Source organism: Arvicola amphibius, chromosome 15 (genome assembly GCF_903992535.2).
Source record: "Arvicola amphibius chromosome 15, mArvAmp1.2, whole genome shotgun sequence".
Taxonomy (NCBI): Eukaryota; Metazoa; Chordata; class Mammalia; order Rodentia; family Cricetidae; genus Arvicola; species Arvicola amphibius.
The window spans coordinates 15,851,039-15,869,571 of record NC_052061.1 but is presented as its reverse complement, the minus strand read 5'-3'; the positions used below and the strand labels follow the sequence as shown (position 1 = coordinate 15,869,571).

The window sequence follows — 18,533 nt, the reverse complement described above, 5'->3', positions numbered from 1 at the left end:
GGCAAGGAGGGAATTCCAAGCAGATAGCGGAGGAGAGAGAGTAGGCAGAGTCAGGGAGAAGCCATGTAGCCCCAGCAGGACATATATGCTGGACACTGGATGGAAGCTCCATCCAGTAGGTCACAACCACGTGACAGTACACTGATTAGTAGAAATGGGTTACTTTAAGATGTAAGAGCTAGCTAGAAATATGCTTAAGCTATTGACCAAACAGTATTGCAATTAATATAGTTTCTGTGTGTTTATTTCGGGTCTAGGCTGCCGGGGAAACGACCACACGGCCTTCCACCTACAGACAAGCGCTCTATATGTGAGTCATGTCCCTAGTCTCTTTTGTGTACACATGTGATAAGTGTGTATGCCTCCACACAAGGGCAGGGTCCTTCACTGAGCCTGGCGCTCACCCACTAGATTAGACTAGGTGCCGATTAGCACCAGGGATCCCATCCTCCTGCCTTTCCCTGGTCCTATACATGGGCTACCAGCACTGTACAAACCAAGTCATTATTTCAGACCTTATTATTATTATTTAAAAATTGTTTATTTTTATTTTTATGTGTACTGGTGTTCTGCCTGGGAGGAGTCAGATCAGTGTGAACCAGCCTGGTCCTCTGGAAGAACAGCTGGTCCTCTTAACTGAGGAGCCATCTCTCCAGTCCAAGAGAAGGCAGCAGTTGAGGCCAGATGTAAGAGGAGAGATGAGAAGGAGTGATCAAGTGGTTGGGAGTTTGTAGCCCTCTATTTCCTGTTTGTTTGTTTATTGGAACAAGACCACCCCCCCCCCCGCAATGTAGCCCTGGGTAACCTGGAACTGTTTACGTAGAACAGGCTGGTCTCTAACTCATGGAGATCAGCTTGCTTCTACCTCCTGAGCGAGTACTGGGGTTAAAGGAGTGAGCCACCACCCTGGCTCCTTTATTTTCTCTTGAAATTTATTTTTTTTTTTTTACGTTCATTGGTGTTTTGCCTGCATGTATGTCTGTGTGAGGACGTCAGAAGCCCTGGAACTGTAGTTACAGACAGGTGCCGTGTGAGTACTGAGAATTGAACCGGGGTCCTCTGGAAGAGCAGCCAGTGTTCTCAACCACTGAGCCATCTCTCCAGCCCCTCTTTCTATTTTCTTTAGGTAATTGTCTTTTTTCCAGATTACTATAGAATGGCGCGGGGGTGGGCCGGTTTTAGTGAAAGTCGGCATCCCACGAGAGAGAGTGGAAAATATCCCTGGGAATGGTTGACCCGCATTCTGGAGCATCGATCCTGTCCTTGAACAACAACAGATCTCCCCCGCTAACCCGGTGGCTCCTGCCCCAGCTTGGGTGACCTCAGCAATCTGTCCCAAACTGACCGCTTTCCAGCCGCAATTGCTCGGCGGAGGCCAGGAAGCGCTGTATTATATTGTCTCTGCTCTCAAACCTCGCACATTCTAGGAGGACACTAGGCCGCCAACGCCTTGCGGGCTTTTCTGGAAGGGAGGGGAGGGAAGCTGCTCCAGGCGGTTGAGTGGCAGGAGCACCGCTGCGAATCTGGCAGAGCAGAGCAGCCCAGGGCAGCAGGAGCTCGCAGTGCGCCGGCCCCCAGCTGCCCTGGGGCGGGACCCGAGCTGTGTGGAGCCGCAATCTACGTGCTGCGAGGGCCGGGAGGCCACGGGGGCGTCGCTGGCCGCGAGGGGCACCTGCTGAGCTAGCCTGGTGAGGTCAGGGAAAGATGACCGAGGGAACACCCTGTAAGGTGGCTCGGAGATCAGCGCGGCGCTCGACTAGAGGTCTGGTCGCCGGGCAGTGATGGAAAATGAGACCCCACCCCCCCAAAGTACCAGCGTGGTCCTGGAACAAGAAGGCGAGACTTTACCTCCGGAGTAGGGAGTTCAGGGAAGCCCTTTCCTAAGAAGCTGTCTCTTCCTTCAGCCAACCCCTGGACTCAGATGGCGGGAATCCGACGTCCAGCGGAGGAGCCCCCGCCTTGGGGGCGGGCCCAGGGCCGCTCGAACCCAGCTGGCAGGTGCCGGGGGCGGTGCCCAGTCCTGCCCCCAGGGGACGTTCCTGGAGGCCAGAGGCGGGTCAAAGAAGAGGGCTGGCGACGCCTTAGAACCTCGGGCGGCGGCTGCAACCACAGGTACTACGCAGGTCACCGCGTCCTACCTATCTGGGCATCTCAATCCCGACCCAGAGAACAGAAATTTTCAAAGTGCGCCTATCTCTGAATATCCAGGCCCCAGCGCTCGAGACCCGAGTCCTGGGATCACCTGAATCTTAGGGCTACGTGCTCCGGGAGCCGCAGGGCACCGAGGGCTGCCGGGGAGGCAGTGAGGTCCTGGAAACCTCTGGAGCCAGAGAGCCAAGTCCCTCAAGTACCAGTTGAGCAGGACACAGAAAGCCCGGACGGACGTTCCGTAGCTGGGCCGCTTGGCATTCGGATAACGGAGGTACTGGGGCAGTGCCCCGCTTTCGGCTCGGAGGCCTCCCGGTGTGTTTTCCACCGAAGCCGGCTTCTCACTCGGCGCCTGCGGAACTACTGATGGAGACGCCCATCCAACGCGAAATCCGCCGTAGCTGCGAGCGCGAGGAGAGCCTGCGCCGGAGCCGGGGTCTGAGTCCCGGCCGTGCGGGCGAGGAACTCATCGAGTTGCGCGTGCGACCGGTGCTCAGCCGGCCCGGCCCCGGCCCCCCACTGCCGCGCGCCCTGGAGCGCGCTCGGGCGGGCGCGAAGATGCAACGGGACATCGAACGCGAGGCTCACAGGCAGGCGGCGCTGGCGAGCCCGGCGGCTCCGCTGCCCAGCGCCCGGCGGCGGCCACAGCCGCTGGACGAACTCAAGCGCTTCTTTGAGGCTGCAGCGGAGGACGGCGGGGGTTTGCAGCGGCGGCCGGAGGCGGGAGGCCGGCTGCAACCCGCCGTGCAGGACGGCTGCCTGCTACTGGGGCAGCCGCCGCCGCTGGTTTCCCCGTCGCTACTGGAGCAGGAGGTGCGCCAGGTGCGCGAGCGCGAGCGGGAGCTGCAGTTGCAGCGGCGCAGTATCTACGGGGCCGCTGAGGTCCGGGAGCCAGCGCCGAGCCTCACCCGTAAGCCGGTCACCCCGGGTCCCAGAGCTCCCGCTGTCTCCACCTCCAGTGACCCTTCATCTGTAGGCTTGCAGACTCCCGGGACTCTTAACTATTCTTCTTGGGGTTCGCCTTCTGTTCTTCACTCCCATACCCGGAGTGAGGATCCCCAGATCCACCACACATTGTCTTGAACCTTGGCTTTCTTCTGGCATTTTCGGGTCCCCTGTAGATTTCAGGCTCCTGTCTATGTTAGGTTTGCCTCACTCCTGTTCTTGGGTCCTCAGAATTGGGAGGAGGCCTCCACAGGGAGGGAGGAGTGCACACCTGTATGTGTTTAAGGGGTGCGGCCATCCTCCAACTAGCAAGAGGAGGGGCAGCAGCGGCTGAGCGTCCCTTCCCCCACAGCGAGCAGGGGAGACGGAAAGTTGGCTGTGATCTGGCCCCCGAGGAGACCGGCCTCAGAGAATGACCTGGAGAAGGTAGGAGCCTCACTTTCCAAAGCTTGTCGCTCTCCACGCTTCCCTGCAGCGCCTGGGCACTGGGAAGGCAAAAGTGCATCCCGGTTCCCAGAAGCGCCTCTCTAGCCCCAACTCGAAGTCCCAGACGCAACCCGGAGAGTGAAGAGGGGCTAGGGCCTGGAGCCTAAGCTGCCTCACCCTCCGCCCCCCCACCCCGCCCCACGCCTGGGTGTAGCTCTTTCCCTGAAGGTGGTGGTCTTTCTCTCCCCTCTACCTTAGTAGGAGTGCAGACCCTGAGGTCTGCGAAGGCTGGGACACATGGCCAGAAGTGACGTCCCCATTAAAGAGCCAGGGTAGAGTTACCCTCCGGATCAACAGAAGGCCTTGAGAGGAAGGGGCCAGCTCTCTTCAATGGCAACTTGAAATCCTGCACATCCTTGATGCTGACTATGGAATTAACCACCTTTCTCCATTAAAATTGTTTAGTCTTCACTGGAAAACTAACAACCACCCGCTAAAACTGTGAGTGAAACACAAAATAAAGTGCCCCCCCCCTTCCTAGGCTTTAGTGCAAGCTGTTTTTCTACTGGAACCTCCTTAGTCTGGGTGGAGCGAGAGCTGGGCGGGTGAAGGACGCTCAGGAAAGCCACCAAGAGAATCGCGCCGGAATGTTGGAATTCGGAAAGCGCTCTGGTCGGCTGACCCGGGACTGGAGGTCGGGGCCCTACTGCCCCCTGGTGGTACGAGTGCAAAATGTTACGCACCGGCTCATGCACTCCACTCTGGGTCTCCAGATCTCAGCTTTTATCTGCGCCAAAGGCATCCTGTGGATGCTCAGGGAGCTGCTAGAAAGAGGTGCTATGAAATTGTACCTGCTCTAGGGAAATAAGCAATAGTGAAAAATGCCAGTGGTGGGCTGGAGAGACGGCTCAGGGTAAAGAGTGCTTGCTACTCTCGTAAATGACCTGAGTTCAGTTCCCAGAGTCACAGGAGAGGCTCATGACTGCTTCTAACTTCAGCTCCAGGTGATCCGTCCCCCTCTTCTGGCCTTCAGGAACACCCGAACGTACACGGAATACATTCGCACAAAACGTACACACATACACATAAATTAAAATTATATATATATATATATATATATAGACAGAGTTTCTTTGCATAGCCCTGGCTGTCCTGAACTCACTCTGTAGATCAGGGTGGCCTCAAACTCAGAGATCCACTTGCCTCTGCCTCCCGAGTGCTTGGATTAAAGGTGTGCCGCTACCGCCCAGCTGTAAAGATGTAAAGATAATTTCTTTTTTTGTGGTTTTTTGAAACAGGGTTTCTTTGTAGCTTTGGAGCCTGTCCTGGAACTAGCTCTTGTAGACCAGGCTGGCCTCGAACTCACAGAGATCCACCTGCCTCTGCCTCCTGAGGGCTGGGATTAAAGGTGTGGGCCACCACCGCCAGGCAAGATAATTTTTTAAATAAATAAAAGTCCCAGTGGTGGTGATGAGGGCCCAAGCACCTAGTGGGTATACTGCCCACCCTCATATGGCCCATATTGGCCTCAAATTCTCTCTGTGGTCAAGGATTACCTTGAAAATTCTTAACAGATTTAGTTTTTGGATTTATGCTGTGTGTATAAGAGTTTTTGCTAGCGTGTATGCACTACACACACCACTTGTGTGTAGTGCCCACAGAAGCAAGAAGAGGACATCAGCTTCCTTGGAATTAGAATTATTAATGGTTGTGAGGCAGCATGTAAGTGCTGGGAAATGAGCCCTGGTCCTCCAAAAGTGCTCTTAACCACTGAGCCATCTCCCCACCCACAAGACTTATTTTCTTTTCAGTTGTGTGTGTGTGTGTGTGTGTGGTGTTGGGGTATGTGTGTGAATACAGATGTGCAGATGCCCTTGAAGTCCAGAGAAGGTGGGGGAACCCCAGAACTGGAGTTATAGTCAGTTATGAACTACTAGAGACAGGTGATGGGAACTGAACCTGGGTCCTCTGCAATAACAGCAGGTGCTCTTAACCACCGAGGCTTATCTCTAGCCTTGGAACTGTTCCTAAACGAAAAAAATTCAGGACTGGGGAGTTGGCTCTGAAGTTGAGTTTTTACCAGGTGGTGGTGACACATACCTTTAATCCCAGCACCTGGGAGGCAGAGACAGGTGGATCTCTGAGGCTAGCCTGGTCTATAGTGAATTCCAGGACAGCCTAGACTACATAGAGAAATCCTGTCTTGAAAACCACACACACACACACACACACACACTCACAAAGAAACAACAACAACAAAACCCAAATCTGTTTGTTGCTCATGCGGAGGGCCCAGGTTTAATTCCCAGAACAAAATTTTGAGTAGCACACAATTACCGGTAACTCCAGCTCCAGAAAATCAGAGCCTGCTTTTGGACTCCTCTGGCTCCCTGGAATACACAGGCACACTTGCATGCCTGAGCACACAACACTCGTGCACACACACATAATTCTATTTTAAAGACAGGCTCTCTCCTCTATGTAGTCCTGGCTGTCCTAGAACTATGCAGACCAGGCTGGCCTTGAAACCACAGAGATCCTTCTGCCTCTACCTCCTGAGTACTGGAATTGGAGGTGTATTTACCACCATACCTGGCCACATACATAATTTTCTAAAAATCCTTTAATTAAAAACAAATCTTCAGCATTTGTCCAGCAAGTACAGGCTCTGGATTTGAGCCGAAACAAAACTACTTATTTTTACTACTTAGGAACCTCTTTCCCCTTTAAAAATCTTTTGAGACAGGGACTTACTATGTAGCCCTGGTTGGCTATATGGATCAGGATGGCTTTGAACCTGTGATCTTCCTGCTTCTGCTTCCTAAGTGTTGGGATTGCAGGCCTGTGTCATCATACCAAGTTTTTTTCTTTTAAGCTTATTCACATGGGAGTGGTAAGGAAGCACATTTGCCTTTAAACTCAGCACTTAGGAGTTGGAGGCAGGCAGATCTCTTAGTTCAAGGCCAGCCTGGTCTATAGAGTGACCAGTTGCAGGAGGGGGGAAATGCAAGTGGGAGTGGACGGGGGCTGGTCCACTGTGAACCCTGCTTAACTCCGGAAGAAATGGCATCTGTGTAATTCACAGTGTCAGGGCAATATAACAGCTTTTTAGAAGTGGCTAGGATTGGGGAAAGTGGGGCCTCAGAACATTGTAGAACTGTTGTGTAGGGCTCGGGATCCAGCTCAGTTGGTATTTGCCTGGTAACATAGAAACAGTGGTGTATGTAATTGCAGAGGTAGGAGCAGGCAGATCAGAAGTTCAAGGCTATCCTCAGCTACATAGACAGCTTGAGGCCAGTCTGGCTATATGACACCCTGTCTCAAAATATATATATATATGAATAATAAGTTGAGGGGCTGAGGAGATGTCTCAGTGGGTAAAACGTTTGTTATACGAGTCTGGTGATCTGAACTCAGATCCCCAAAAACCAAGTAAAAAGCCATCGTGCATGCAAAGTCCTGCAGGCTTTTAGTAGGAAATGACAGCTTGTTTAAAATAAGGTGAAGAACAGCTGGGCGGTGATGACACATGCCTTTAATCCCAGCACTTGGGAGGCAGAGGTAGGCAGATCTCTGTGAGTTCGAGGCTAGCCTGGTCTATAGAGGGAGTTCTAGGACAGGCTCCAAAGCTACAGAGAAACCCTGTCTCGAAAAAACAAACCAAACAAAACAAAACCCCAAGGTGAAAGACGAGGGCTGACACTCAAGACTTTCCCCCCACACATATGCCGTGGAATGTCCACTATAACATACACTCTGACACACGGATAAATAATAGCATATGGTTTAAATTCCTGATTTGTTAGTCCTGGCCCTTGCATCTCACTGTGTTAACCAGGCTTGACCTCCAGCTTACAGCAAGTGACTAATGAAATGGCAGCAAATAAAGCAGGGGAAAGGTCCATGTGGTGCTTCACCCGGGAGCTGCTCGGCCGAGAAGGGCCCTCCAGAGTCCACATCGCCATAGACTTGACTGTGTTTGTGACTGGTGGTGACCGATGACTGAGCCGCCTAGGTGGCCAATGGAATCACAAGCTGTCCCTTGGTGGGTGTGGTGTGTCTGTGGGGACATTTCATCTGCGTGCACACATCTGTGTGTGGCGGGAAAGGCCAACTGCAGATGTTCCTCAGAAGCTGTCCACCTTATTTTAATTTAATTTTTGTTTTTTTTTTTTTTTCGAGTTAGAGATTCTCTGCGTAGCCCTGGCTGTCCTGGAACTCTGTAGACCGTGTGTGTGTGTGTGTGTGTGTGTGTGTGTATACATCTGTGTGCTCATGCATGTCTGTTGCCCGGGGAGGGTGTCTGATGCTGTAAAACTGGCGTGACAGATGGTTGCCAACCACAATGCGAATGCTGGGAATTGAACCTTGGTCTTCTGGAAGAGCAGCTAGCACTCCTACCTGCTGAGCTATGTCTCCAGTGCTCCCTCCCACACTATGTAGTCCTGGCTGGCTTAGAACTCACAGAGATCTGCCTGCCTCCGCCTCCCAAGCACGGAAATGAAAGGTGTGTGTTCCATCCCCCACTTATTTATTATTTATATTATTAATAATATTTATTATTGTGTATGTGTATGATGTGGGGGTCATGCTGCTACATATGTGTGGCCGTCAGAGGACAACTTTTGGGGGGGTCAATTCTATTCTTCTACCTATAGGTGAATTCCAGGATTCAAACTGAGCTTGTGTGATAAGTACTCGACAAACAGATCCTTGTCTCTCTCTTTTTTTTTTTTTTTTTTTTTTTTTTTTTGGTTTTTCGAGACAGGGTTTCCCTGTAGTTTCTAGAGTCTGTCCTGGAACTAGCTCTTGTAGACCAGGCTGGCCTCGAATTCACAGAGATCCACCTGCCTCTGCCTCCCAAGTGCTAGGATTAAAGGCGTGTGCCACCACCGCCCAGCTCCCTGTTTTATTAAGCAAGGTCTCACTTTGTTAAACAGGCTGGCCTCCAGCTTATAGCAATCCTCTAGCTCCTCTCCTGAGTGCTGAGATCACAGGTGTGCACCACTGTGCTCAGCTAAGACTCTTACTTTTGTAGTGCTGGAGATCAAACCAAGAGCCTTGTGAATGCAAGTTCAGCCACACCCCAAACCCTGACATCAGTATTTATACTTTTTTTTTTTATCCATGTATGCTTGCATGCCAAAAGAGGGCACCAGATCTCATTACAGATGGCTGTGAGCCACCATGTGGTTGCTGGGAATTGAACTCAGGACCTCTGGAAGAGCAGTCAGTGAGTGCTCTTAACCTCTGAGCCATCTCTCCAGCCCTATACTTCTTACGTGTATGAGTGTTTTCTCTTGCAGTATGCCTGTGTATCATCCAAGTGCCTGGTGCCTGCAGAAGCCAAAATAGGGCATAGGGCTCCCCAGAAGCTAGAGTTACAAATGATTGTGAGCTCACATGTGTGTGCTGGGAGACAAAGATTTTCATGGGAACGATGCAAATAGACGTAGGAATTGTTCAGATCATTATTAGGAGGAATCAGAGCAGTGTTGGGGTTATTCTGACTTGAGCTGTGGAGGGGAACAATCCACAGTCGTCGTGGTTAGCAGAGGCCTCTCTGGAAGAGCCAGGATTTGGTGTGTTACCTGGAGTCTGCTCATCTGTCACATCTGTTTAAAACTCATTTGTAATCACATGGACCATGTATTGTTAGCTGACTTCCTGAAGCTTATGGTGGTACACTCTGGAGGCCCAGGCTGGATACCAAAGGAAAGGTGCTGGCAAGATAGCTCGGCTAATAAGAGCGCTGGGGGCTTTCTGAGAGGGCTTCTGTTCAGTTCCCTGCACCCACACAGAGGCTGACAACTCTCATTCCAGTCCTAGCATATCTGATGCCCTCTTCTGGCCTCTGTGGGAAAGCAGGGAAAGCTCATACACAAACACAATTTTTTTTTTTGAGAGAGAGAGATAGGGTTTCTCTACAATAGCCCTAGCATCCTGGAACTGACTATGTAGACCAGGCTGGCCTCGAACTCACAGACACCCACCTGCCATGGTTTCCCTGAGTGCTATGGATTAAAGGTATGTACCACCATGGCCGGCTAATAAAAATTACTCTTGTTTTTTGAGACAGGGTTTCTCCGTGTAACAGCCCTGGCTGTCCTGGAATTCACTTTGTAGACCAAACTGGCCTCACACTCACAGAGATCCACCTCTGCCTCTCTAATGCTGGAATTAAAGGCGTGAGCCACCACCACCCAGCAAAAAAATTACTTAAAAACCACAAGGCATCATTCTGGCTCTCAATAATTCTGGGTCTCACATTCTCAGTCTGAATGTGAAAATTTTAGTATCCAAATATCGACCTCTCAGGGTGACACAGGGGAGGAGGAAGGACCCCATTCCTGAGCAGGGGCCAGTTCTGCTCATAAGACAGCTTCTGACAGAGCTTTCGAAGAGCAGGACAGTTCATTTCTCTCAGCTAGAGCCTCCTTGCCAGCCCAAGATTGATAAGAGTTCCCCTGGACTCTCCAAGCCTGGGCTCGACATTCTTCGTGGTACAAGACAACAATAAGCTTGACTCGGACATCCCAAAAGCAGGAAGAAAGTCTGACTCCACTCTACAAATTTAACGCCTGCAGTTTCCTAGGGCACATCGGGAAATGTAGTTTTTTTTAAAATCCTGGATAGGAATCACTTCCGGGTTAAAAAAAACCGGCGTAGGTCTAAGTCTTCCTCCAGCGGGCCTAGAATTTTCCTGCTACCAGAAACTTGTTTTCTGGGTTCCGGTTGCTGACGAGAGCCGCTACTTCCCTCTTTGACTCATGTGCATATCTGCGCATGTGCAGCTCTCTCGCCAAGGTCTTCGAACTACACTTCCCAGAAGACCTCTCGGTGGGCGGGGCCTACCCGCCCCCAGGGGAGGGACGCAGTGTTCACAGGAGACAGAACCTCTGACCTCGCTCTTTTATTAACAGAAAAGTGTGTCCGCACTTGGTGTTCGGTGGCCCACGCCGGGGCCTACTCAGTGCAGCCCGCCCCTGTTCCCGCCTGGAGTTTGGGGTTATCAAGCCCCGGCTGGCGTCTTCTGGGGCTCAGGATGCCGGGGCAGCCCAAGCCGAGGGCCCGGCAGCGCTGGGGGGCCGGGCGGGGCCTATCTGGCCCATGAGGATCTGTACCAGCAGGTCGGTGGCCAGCACATGCGAAGGCTCCTCGAAGCCGATGGTTAGTAACTGCTGGTAGTCCCCGGGTGGCTGCGGGCACAGAATCCTGGGGGCCCGGAGACAAGCCTGGACTTGAGCGCCCTACTCCTCAAGGCTGGGAGGGGCTTTCGGTTAGGGGTGGGGGATACCCCAAGGTAACGTGTTTTCCTCTGCTGACAAACTCCTGAGTTGCAGCACTGGACTTGAGGCTGTTAATCACTGCCCTAGCTGTGTCTCCCTGGGAAGGTGACTTATCGACCCTAAAAACATGTTTTCTTCATTGTAAAATGGACGGACCCACACCTTTACGAACTGCTGTGTAGTCTACATAAAGCACTTTTCAGGGCGCGGTAAAATGAGTTCCAGTCATTGGTGGAGTTCTGTCCTACCCTCCCTCCGACCTCAAGCCCACGTGGCCATCGCTGGCATCCTACCATGAATCAAGGTCATCCTCTGCCGGTCCTAGGGGCATCCAGCGGCCGATGGACCAGAGTTTCTGGATTTGGGGGCACGAATTGGCTGGACCCTGGCCTGCATCCTCCCATGTATCTCGATAACATAAGAAGTAGCTGAGAGAGAAATCAGAAGGAAAAGCAGTGCCCTCAATTTTTCTGCTGAGGGCTTTCTTTCTGGAGGTGAGGGTTCAAGTTCATCTGTCAGAAGTTGCCTTAAGTTCTCAGGTGGGGATGTGGGGATGTGCCTAGGACTTTCCTCCCTGGCGGCCCAATCTGAAGGTGAAGGTGGAGTTAAGAAAAACTCAGTGGTGTGCATTGCTGGCCTAGCAGATGCAAGGTCCTGGGTGTTGTCCCAGCAATGCAAAAGGTGTTCATTTTTCTGTCTCGCTTTTCACTCTCTGGTGGCGCTGTAGAGGCTCAAGCTGACATTCAACATAGGATGGGGAAGGATTTTGGTTTCGACAAGGAAACTCACTAGTCCACATGGGAGTCTGTTCCTTGGCTACTGGCCTCTGTGGTGGTTTCCAGGTTCCAGCGCATCTTCTTATAGAGGTACCTCGGGAAGTGACTGGCAGTGTACGCAGCTGGGGTGCAGTACCGGAAGATGGACACATCGTGGGAAGGGCTAATGGAGAACCTCCCGCAGAAGAAGCAGGAAATGCTAACAGGAGATAGAGAGTGGACAGCAAGCTGGGCCCTGGCTTCTGCCACCCCACAACTCATTCCCTGCCCCCTTACCTCAAAGGGTTGGTTTCCTCCAGGTCCACGAACCCGAAGGAAGCATACATGAGAACTAGCTGTTCCAAGCGCAGGGTGAGCTGCTGGGAGATCTCCAGCAACTGCATGGAAGGCGGGAGACTTCCTGACCTCAGAGGGTCGGCCAGAAGCCACCCTCCCATCCCTAGGCAGAGCCCCAAGGAGATGGGACCTGGTAAGGTACACACCCCCTTCCGGACCAGCTCCTGCAGGGCTCCGTAGATGGGAGGGACACTCCTGGCGGCAGCCTCAAGGTACAGGAAATAAGGTTCGCACATCGTTAGGAAGGTGGGCATGGCCTTGGCTAGCTGTTCCTTCTGTACGCGGTCCCTGCTGAAGGGAGAAAGGGGCCTTCACGTGACATCACTCTCCCTCCATCCCCAGGTGCCCCATGCTTACCACCTGTATCCCCAGAGCCAGCTTAGCGTCAGCGCGCTTGCATAGCCCAGGCGGAGCCCTTGGTTCCATCCCCCCCAGCCCCGCACCCAAAATCAAACATAAAAAGAGGGACTGGGAGGTTGTTACTGATCAAGACTGGGCCTCGACACAGGTGGGGCTTTAGACTTCAGCGCTCGCATAAGAAAGATCCCCCGGTGTCAAGTCTTTCTCCCCTTCGTCTTTCAGAACCACCTGCATCCGTCCTTTAGGACATTTATTAAAATGCTGACACCTGGGCCGGGAGTGCCCCGCCGTGGCCCAGGGCTTGCCTAACACAAGGGTCTAGGTTCCCTCCCCGGTGTGTTTCGGGGTGCATGCAACTGCCGAGTGGGGCTCAGAAAGCTGGGGGTTAAGCCAGCCTCCGACAGACCGACAATCCCTTTTCCCTGGTCCAGAAACTGGATCTTTCCTTGGGAGTGGAGTATGGCCTCCCACATTGGAAGTTCTCTGGCCAGAGTTAATGCAAATAGATTTTGTTAGGCTGACTTACAATGGGTTTTTTAAAAAATCCAAGTGAGCATTTCAAATTTGGTAGGCAGTACTCAGTAGACTGAGGCAGGAGGGTCGCCAATTCAAACGTGATGAGATACTAAAAAAAATCGGCCAACTCAACCAACAAACCAAAAACAAAATTGTGAAAGACTGGCGCTTGGTGTCCCCAAAGCCCACACATTGCCTGCCTCTCAATTCTCCACAGCCCTCGGCATACTAGTAGAGTGTATTCCTGATCAGCTAGCCGTGAGTCGGTTTTTGCTCCTGGTGAGAGCTGTACAGCCTGTCCTCCTGTCCTGGAACCTGCGCCCCTGCACCCCTGCCCCCTGCACTTGGTCACCTGTAGAGCAAGTAGCTTTGAAAGTCATCCGCCTTCCTAAGCAGATATCGCAGCTGGTCAGTGATGGGGCTGAACATGGAGTCCAGTGGGAGGCGAGCAGGTCCGAGTTCCTCTGCCAGTGGCTCCCTGGAGGACGCGGAGGCTGGGGTTTCCATCAGCTGCTGTGCCCTCTGGGGCTCCTGCTCCGCTGAGGCCTCGGGTCTCCCGGCGGGCGACCACGAGGGGTCTCCATAGGGCGGCGGCCCGGGTACCAAATCGTCCGAAGGGGGTGCTTCTCCAGGACCCAGGGCCAGTGACCCGGCGAACCAGGACTCCGCAGCCATCGGGCATCCAGCGCAGGCTCCTCCAGCCTCCGCGGAGTCCCAGGAGGGCAGCACACCTGGGGCCGACCGGTCGGGGCAGTGAGCACCGTCACCCCCTCGAACCAGCCTCGACGTCTCTGCCGGCGCCGCCCCGCGAGGCTTTCGCCTCTTTTGAATTGGAGCACGCGGAAGGCCGCGCAGCCTGAGTCTGCACTGCGCAGAGCTCGGCGGGCACCTGGCGCGCGGGGCAGGGCGATGCCAAGGGCGGAGCTCCAGACCGGCCTAGTAGACATCTGCAGGTTGGTGCCTTCTCTCTCCCAGGTCGTTGACCGGGCTGAAGGGGATTCCTAACATGTTAGGAATTGGGGAAGGCGGGTTACCGAGAGGCTTAGGCTCCACCCCAGCCGCTGACCCCCAAGATCAGATTCTTCACCGATGGAGCTGGAATCTGTCCGTGAACCTACAAGAGACTAGTGACTAGCAGTCACTTCTACAATAAAGACCCATCAGACAGTGATTTGGTTTATCCCATTGTCTCCTTTATTCCAATATGCCTGCCCTGGTCGGAGAACACACCTCTGACACTTGTAGATTGGATTCCTATCCAAGTGCAAAGACTGATTGGCACTTAAGTTCGGCTAGGAAGCAAAATACATTAATTACAAGGCTTGCAGTAAAGCAGCAACAGGTGTCACAGGTCCTGCATGACCCTCACCTTCTTGACTGCGTCAAACTCATTTGTCCCGTTCTATAAAGTGGGTTTTTATGACGTCTGCTTCATGAAACTAGAGAGGAAACAACTGAAGGCTCAGCAAGTGTGCAGCTAACGGTTAGTCACTCAACAAACGCTTGACAGGTGGTTCTGGAATGAGATGGCAAAACAACTGTAGGTAACCTAGGCTGGCCCTGAACTCTCTGAACTCACTATGTAGATAAGGCTAGCCTTGAATTCCCGATCCCGCTTCTGTCTCTGAAATGGTGAGGACCACATGTGCTGCAAACCCGATTTCCTTTCTGTAGCACCGGGGAATGGAACCATGGTGCTCTCTGCGGGCTTGGCAAGGGCGCCCTGAAGTCAGCCTGTCTGGGGGGCTGGGCAAAGCAGGCACTGTCTTCCCTCCTGACCCCACACTAATCTCAAGGCTCTTTGCACCTCCTGCCTCCATTCAGAAAAATGGACTCTTTTTTTTTTAAAGTTTTATTTAAAAAACCTTCGGTGCAATATTAAAAAGCAATACAGCCAGGTGGAGCAACAATGGACAGACAGAAAGGGAAGGAGCCAGAGGACCCAAGGTCCCTTACCTCACCTGTTTTCCAGAGGCTAGAGGTCAGGGGCAGGGAACGGGTGGTGGAGCATGAGAACCCACCACCAGGATGGATAGGCAGAACAGAACACTTATATAAGATAACATCTGGCTGAACTGAAGAGGGTTTGGGGGCCATGGGAAGCTCCCCTGATTTTTTGTTTTTCAAAAATGTCCTGGTTTGGGGAGAAAAGTTGGCCCTGTGAATGGGCCAACCAAGTCCTCCTACCCCACACTCCATGGCTGTGGAGAGGGGATGTACTAAGGTAGGGGTGTGAGAAAAGGGGAAAATGGAGGAGGGTACCCCCTCACTGGAGTCTGTCAGGAAGGTCGAGGGTGTCCCCATGCCCAGCTCCTGGACTGTCAGGGCACTGTGATGTGATCCGGACTGGCTGGGGTAGGGGCAAGGCTGGCACTCAGCCGAGGAAGCCATCGGGGTCATCCTCCTCAAAGTGGCCTTGCTGGAGCACCTTGATGTGATGCTCGTAGATCTTCAGGGCGGGGCCCAGGCGGATGGACAGGCCAGTCAGCACGTCTGTCCGTTGCATGAGCAACAAAGACTTGCCATCAATTTCCTGGGAAGGACAGAAAGGGCAGGTCAGTGGACACCTGTGAGGGCCTGGGCAGAGCCGTGCGCAGCCACGGGCCGGGAACTCACCTGCTCCTGAAAAGCAGTGGCCTGCTCCGGGAAGCCTGCCTCAGTGAAGTACTCCACCACATCCATGACTGTCCACTCCACTGGGTCGGCTGGCTTCTCTTTGCGTCCAGGACTGCATCAGAACAGAGAGCAACAATGACCACCGTACAGTTCCGAATGCCCAACACCCCCAGGCGCTAACCCCAAAATTCCTAATGCCCCCACTTACGGACAGCCAAAAGGTGTCCCATCAGCCCCAGGTAGGGCTGGTTTTCCTGGGGGCAAAGGCACAGGAGATGGCGAATCTGGAGCAGCTGTAACACAAGCTGGGAAGGCAAAAGCAAGTGGTAGTAAGTCTCCAGGCTAGGGGTCGCAGCTCCCTGCTCTGCAACGCCCGACCCCGAGGGGGTCCTTACCTGATCCCCCTTCTTTATTCATAGCTGTCATCGAGAACACCTGGCGTGTGCAGCTGCCAGGTGCTGGTCCCCGCCCTTCATCCTGGCCCTGGTAGGGTCCACAGGGCGACCATTCCTTGACCCTTTCCTTCGCACTCTGAGAGGCCCGCTCTCCATTAATCTGGTGGTGCTGAGCACCTGTGGGGCGGTCACTCTCAGGCACTTCTGAGCCCTCTGATATATTGTCCTCCTCCTCCTCCTCGTCTTCATCATCGTCTTCCTCTTCTTTCTCAAACACCCGCTCTTCTCCACCTCTCTGGGGCCAGAGAAAGAAGCAGGCAGAGTTAGAGTTCTTCTAGTCCCGGATGGAATCCAGTGTCCGACGCCACCTTTGACAACAACACGGAGTAACTTTTATGCTGTCGTTTCCGTGCCAGGCTCTGGGTTAATAAAGCCCTCAATAGCCAAGTCTTACTAAACTCGCTCAACAACCCCCAGGGGTCGCTACTATCAGCAATTCTCGGTTTACAGCCGAGGAAACTGAGGCTCCGGCAGATCCGGTCACTGACCAAGATCACCGCGTTCCGAGTCCGCGGGGACCGTGGACGAACCCCGGCCACCTGACGTCTCGCTCCCTCCCGGGACTCTAGTCCCCGCCAACTTCGCCCGCACCTGCCCGGTGCGCTCACCTTGCTCCGCGCCGCGCGTGCGCTAGCGGCCGGCGGCGCCCGTCCCGGCCTGTCTCCGCGGGGCAGTGCGAGCGCTCCCAAGCGGGTGCGCTCCAGACGGTTCCGTGCCGCCTCCTCTTCCAGTAGCCCCTGCACGCGGCCGCGAGTAAGGCGGCCGCTGGGGCCGCCGCTGCCCCCGAGGTAGCGCACGACTTCCCGCAGGCTCACGGGCCGCGCCGGGCCGCCCGCCCGCGCCGCGCCCCCCTCCGGCGGCGGCTGTGGCTGCGGCGGTGGCGGCTGCTGCTGCTGCTGTGGCGGCGCCGGCGGCGGCGGCTCCCGGGCGGCGACGGCGGGCGGCGGTGCACGGCGCGGGCCGGCTGGGGGCGCCGCGGCCGGGGGCGCGGCGGGCGCTGGTGGCGGCGCGGCCAGGGGCGCGGCCCGCTGCGCCCGGGAACCCGGCTGCGTGGGGCCGGGAGAAGGGGGCGCTGTGGCGGCGGCCGCGCGGGGCGCCCGGGTCGGGGCGGCGACGGGAGCGGGCGGCGGGGCGGGCGTGGGCGGCGGCGCGGCGGGGCCCCCGCGGGGGACGCGCGGCGGGGCGGGCGGGGTGGCTCCGCGGCGGGGCGGCTGGACGCGCGCCGCGTTGCGGTACGAGATGCTCCCCTTGTAGCTGACCCGGAGCACGGCGCGCTGCTGGATCAGTTTCTCGAGCTCCGCGCGCGTGCGCTCGGGCTCCGGGCCGTGCCGCCGCCGCACCATCCGGCAGATGCGCTCCAGGTCCGGCCGCGCCTTGCGCGAGCGCAGCGAGTCGATGGTGTCCAGAATCCACTCTTGGTAGTGCGGGGAAGCGGCGGACGACGAGGCGGCGGCCGCCGTAGTGGCGGCCGCCGCCGTCTCCGGCGGGGGTAGGGCCGGGGGCCCCGCCATGCCTCCCGCCCGGCCCGGCTGCACGGTGCGCGCTGCCTCCCTCCCAGCGCGGCGCCCCCTCCCCGCTCCCCTCCCTCCGCCGCTGCCCGCCCGCCTCCTCCGCCTCCCCCCGGGGGGCGCAGCGCCTCGGCGGAGCGGCGGCGGCGCTGCTGTTTCTTCGCAAAAAAAAAAAAAAAAAAAAAAAAAAAAAGAGAGAGAGCGGAGAGCGCGCGAGAGAGACAGGAAAAAAAATAGTGAGAGAGAAAGAAAAGAGGAAAAAAATATGCACACACTCACTCACTCGCACGCACGCACACAACAGCCCCGCTTCTGCTGGGCGCGCGCGGGGCCGGGGATGCGAGGAGGGAGGAGGGGAGCGCGGCGCGGCCGGCCCCTCCCCGCCGCCGCCGCCGCACGCGCGCCCTGCGCCCGGGACACTCCGGCCCCCCTTCCTGCTCGCCCTCCCCCGCTGCCCGCCTTCCTCGCTCCCTCCCACCCCCACGCGCCCGCTTTTAAGGTGGAGCCCAGGCCCCCGCCCGCCCCGTGTACCCGGCTCTCTAGCTCACTCCGGCTCGCTCCGGCCCCCCCTTACAACTCCCGCGCGCTTTTTAAGGAGGCGCCGCGGAGTTGGCGCCGGATCGGGGGCGGGGAGCGCGGCGGGCGGGGGAGGGGGAGGGGAGCGCAAGGGGGGAGGGGACAGGGGGCGGGCGGGGCGCGCGGGCGGCGTTCGGCCGCCCTCCAGCCATTGGGCGCGGGACCCAGACGTCCTCGGCGCCCAGCCCCCTCTCCACGCCTCTCCGCGCGCAGCGCTCTCGGGACCGCACTTACCGGGAACTAGCCGCGCCGCGCTTCTGGGGAGCCGCTGAGAGCTCACCAGCGGCCCTGCCGCACCTAGATGAGGGCTTGGGGGCGTGCGGTTCTCCCCTTCTCCTTCTACCAGGCCGATCCCGCTGCAGTTTGGTCGTACCAGTCCAGGCACCTCCCTCCAGAGCCCCTTCGGTCCAGCACTAGACGAAGTAGGGGTGCGAGCAGATTTGAGGACCCCGAACTCAGGGTCAAAGGACAGTTTGCCCACCCTACCCCTCCTTTTTCTGGCGGGGCGGAGGAAGTGCAGGAATTCCAGCTAAACCCGGTTTCTCCAGGGTCCCCGAGCCGGGGTCTCCAGAGCCTGGACGC

At 55.7% G+C, this 18,533-nt stretch overlaps 2 protein-coding genes and 1 long non-coding RNA gene across 4 annotated transcripts; 2 read left to right on the top strand and 1 right to left on the bottom strand.

Annotated features, from left to right (window-relative positions):
* Positions 1–2,514: 2,514 nt before the first annotated feature.
* Positions 2,515–4,059, top strand: Misp3 (MISP family member 3). Its single transcript, XM_038312226.1, has 3 exons — positions 2,515–3,058; positions 3,446–3,519; positions 3,778–4,059. The coding sequence occupies exons 1-3, from the start codon at positions 2,515–2,517 to the stop codon at positions 3,778–3,780; spliced, it is 621 nt and encodes a 206-aa protein (XP_038168154.1). The 3' UTR covers positions 3,781–4,059.
* A 6,335-nt stretch (positions 4,060–10,394) lies between these two features.
* On the top strand, positions 10,395–13,967 carry LOC119801906. 2 transcript variants are annotated; one of them, XR_005283320.1, is made up of 3 exons: positions 10,395–10,689; positions 11,012–11,302; positions 11,536–13,967. It is a non-coding gene; the product is annotated as an uncharacterized LOC119801906 (long non-coding RNA). The 2 variants fall into 2 exon arrangements; XR_005283319.1 differs by having other exon boundaries at positions 11,012–13,967.
* Positions 13,968–14,213: 246 nt separating this feature from the next.
* On the bottom strand, positions 14,214–17,411 carry Samd1 (sterile alpha motif domain containing 1). Its single transcript, XM_038312979.1, has 5 exons — positions 16,476–17,411; positions 15,808–16,102; positions 15,621–15,717; positions 15,413–15,524; positions 14,214–15,329 (listed from the first exon to the last, which is right to left on the bottom strand). The coding sequence occupies exons 1-5, from the start codon at positions 17,376–17,378 to the stop codon at positions 15,171–15,173; spliced, it is 1,566 nt and encodes a 521-aa protein (XP_038168907.1). The 5' UTR covers positions 17,379–17,411; the 3' UTR covers positions 14,214–15,170.
* Positions 17,412–18,533: the final 1,122 nt, after the last annotated feature.

Excerpts from the sequence above, each read along its gene's own strand:
- Samd1 (XM_038312979.1), bottom strand. The coding sequence starts at position 17,378 with ATGGCGGGGCCCCCGGCCCTACCCCCGCCGGAGACGGCGGCGGCCGCC. Across the intron at positions 16,103-16,475 it reads CACGCGCGGCGCGGAGCAAG|AGAGGTGGAGAAGAGCGGGT; the intron begins GTGAGCGCACCG and ends CTCTGGCCCCAG. Across the intron at positions 15,330-15,412 it reads CCACTGCTTTTCAGGAGCAG|GAAATTGATGGCAAGTCTTT; the intron begins GTGAGTTCCCGG and ends TGTCCTTCCCAG.
- Misp3 (XM_038312226.1), top strand. The coding sequence starts at position 2,515 with ATGGAGACGCCCATCCAACGCGAAATCCGCCGTAGCTGCGAGCGCGAG. Across the intron at positions 3,059-3,445 it reads GCCAGCGCCGAGCCTCACCC|CGAGCAGGGGAGACGGAAAG; the intron begins GTAAGCCGGTCA and ends CTTCCCCCACAG.